General features: G+C 54.6%; 1 protein-coding gene across 1 annotated transcript, besides 2 other annotated features; it reads left to right on the forward strand.

Annotated features, from left to right (window-relative positions):
• The first annotated feature begins 300 nt into the window (after window positions 1–300).
• Window positions 301–348: a microsatellite.
• Window positions 349–408: 60 nt separating this feature from the next.
• On the forward strand, window positions 409–1,842 carry Tco025E_09426 (uncharacterized protein; the record flags this gene model as incomplete). Its single annotated transcript, XM_029376245.1, has 1 exon — window positions 409–1,842. The coding sequence occupies one exon, from the start codon at window positions 409–411 to the stop codon at window positions 1,840–1,842; it is 1,434 nt and encodes a 477-aa protein (XP_029223628.1).
• A 230-nt stretch (window positions 1,843–2,072) lies between these two features.
• Window positions 2,073–2,099: a microsatellite.
• The last annotated feature ends 8 nt before the right edge of the window (window positions 2,100–2,107 follow it).

Below are 2,107 nucleotides of genomic sequence, written 5' to 3' on the forward strand. Positions count from 1 at the left end.
GGAAAACAGTCTGCGGGATGCAGGTGAAAACTTTATTGCGACGCTTTGCCACCATTTTATTTGCGCATGAATGAATATTGAGATGGCTCTCTTTCACTCCCTCCAAGCAGTTTTTTTTCTCCCTATGGGCATGCAGCTACTTTATCTTTTGTCGTTGTTGGCGCTTGCTTATCAGTTGTGTGAACTGCAAAAAAAAAGGGAATGTGTGGGTCCGCGCGACGTCTCTCACGGGCAGCACCGCTCTCCCTCACACACACACACGCACGCGGCCATGTGTGCCGCTCCGCCACCCACAGTAAGATATATATATATATATGTGTGTGTGTGTGTGTGTGTATATTTGTATATGCATGTAGACCACTTCTGTGGGAAACACAGCTTGCGTCCTCCGCGTTTGCCTCACCCTTCATGCTTCAAGTTACTTTTTGCTTTTGTTTTCCGGACCTGCGAGGTATCGCCGCGTGTGATGCGTACTTGTTAAATGTGTGTGTGTGTGTGCTTCTGCAACGCTGTTTACCTTCTGTGTTTGTGCGCTCTTGGATATTACGTGAGGCCGCAGCTACATTGCTGGGTACCAACTTGCCTGCCTTCTGGTTCCACCTGACGCGTGTAGGAAGTTCCCTCACGATGCGGAAAACGCACCCGGCGATTGCGGAGCTGAAGCGGCGGAACCGTGCGGCTGGGCAGCGGCTGGCGCCGATTAACGCGCGAGTCACAAATATCGCGCCGAGGCCACCAAGTCATCCCCGAACTTCCATGTCCGCCCAGCCCACCGCCTCCACCGTCCGTTCGTATCCACACGCGCAGGACGCTCCTTCTCGCACGTCGTCGAGGTTTGCGTCAACGGCAAACGTGGGGGGCTGCGGTGGCAGCCACACCACCACTACCACCACCGCCACCTCCATGGCCACAAACCGTAGCAGCGGCAGAGCCAAGTACAACGGTGTGTCGAGGACACCCGTGCACCACATGCCGTCCAAACCCCAGTCCACTTTGCTTCAGGCCAGGGCAAGGACTAGTGCCGCACAAGAGGACCGCGCTTCACTGCGAGAAGGGGGATCTTTGCTGCCTGGGTCAGACGCGGCATCGCGGGGCACCGAAGTTCAAGCAACCGCCCGAGACTCGATGGTGTCGCAAGACACCCTCTTTGACAGCAGTTCCCAGTTATGGGGTAATGCTCACTGCAACCGAATGGTCAAAACCACCACCTCTTCTGCACCGAACGCCGACGCAAATGAGGAAGAGGAGGTGGCGTCCTTGGAGTGCTACAAGCATAGTGAAGCTTGGAACCACAAGCTATCTCAGCAAGTGCTGGATGTGCTAGAGGGAGAAAGAATGGAGGATCCCTTCACTACAGATCTCTGGACGCGCCCTTTAAAAGGGGTGACTGAAACCTTCTCCGGCTACTATGCCTGCGTTCGCTGCCATGTGCCTCTTGTGGCGCCGACCTACCAGATCCTTTACTCGGTGCGCGGGATCGCGGCGTTTTCACGAATGAACACACAAGCTGTGGAGGTGCGAGTTGGCGGCGTCGCGGCCCCAACTTCTTCCTCCTCAGCGCAAAGGAGGGACTCATTAGAGCTGAAGGTGCACTGTCACTGCTGCGGAGGGTTTCTGGGTCTTCTCGCCCCTTCCACCGAGATTGAGTTGGAAGCAGGGGCTCGAAGCGTTTTTGCAGTGAACAGTTGCTGTTTAGAGTTTGTGAAGGGCGCCCGCACACAGTGTCGCCTGGATGAAATTTACGGTGAGGACGAGGACGATGTAACCAGCGGGGTCGCAGCAAAAGCCTCGCGCGGCAGTATAGGGATTGACTTCGATGACCCCGGTATCTTTGAGATGTAAATACACACGCGCAAGAGACTACACGTGCTCAGCCTCCCACAGTAGTAAAAAAAAAAAACGGAAGCGTAAGTCTCACAAGCTGGTTTCTACTGCGTGTAAAGAGGGAGGGAAGGGGGAAAAGGGAGACAGCGAGAATGAATACGTGAGGTGGGTTTGTGTGACTCCCTGCCATGAGTAGCGCACAGCCGCACACACACATACATATATAAACGTCTCCGACTTACATGCATACACACACACACACACACACACACACAAGCTCTCA

The sequence above is a fragment of the Trypanosoma conorhini genome (assembly GCF_003719485.1).
Source record: "Trypanosoma conorhini strain 025E chromosome Unknown Tco_14.4_contig_01109, whole genome shotgun sequence".
In the NCBI taxonomy this organism is placed as follows: domain Eukaryota; phylum Euglenozoa; class Kinetoplastea; order Trypanosomatida; family Trypanosomatidae; genus Trypanosoma; species Trypanosoma conorhini.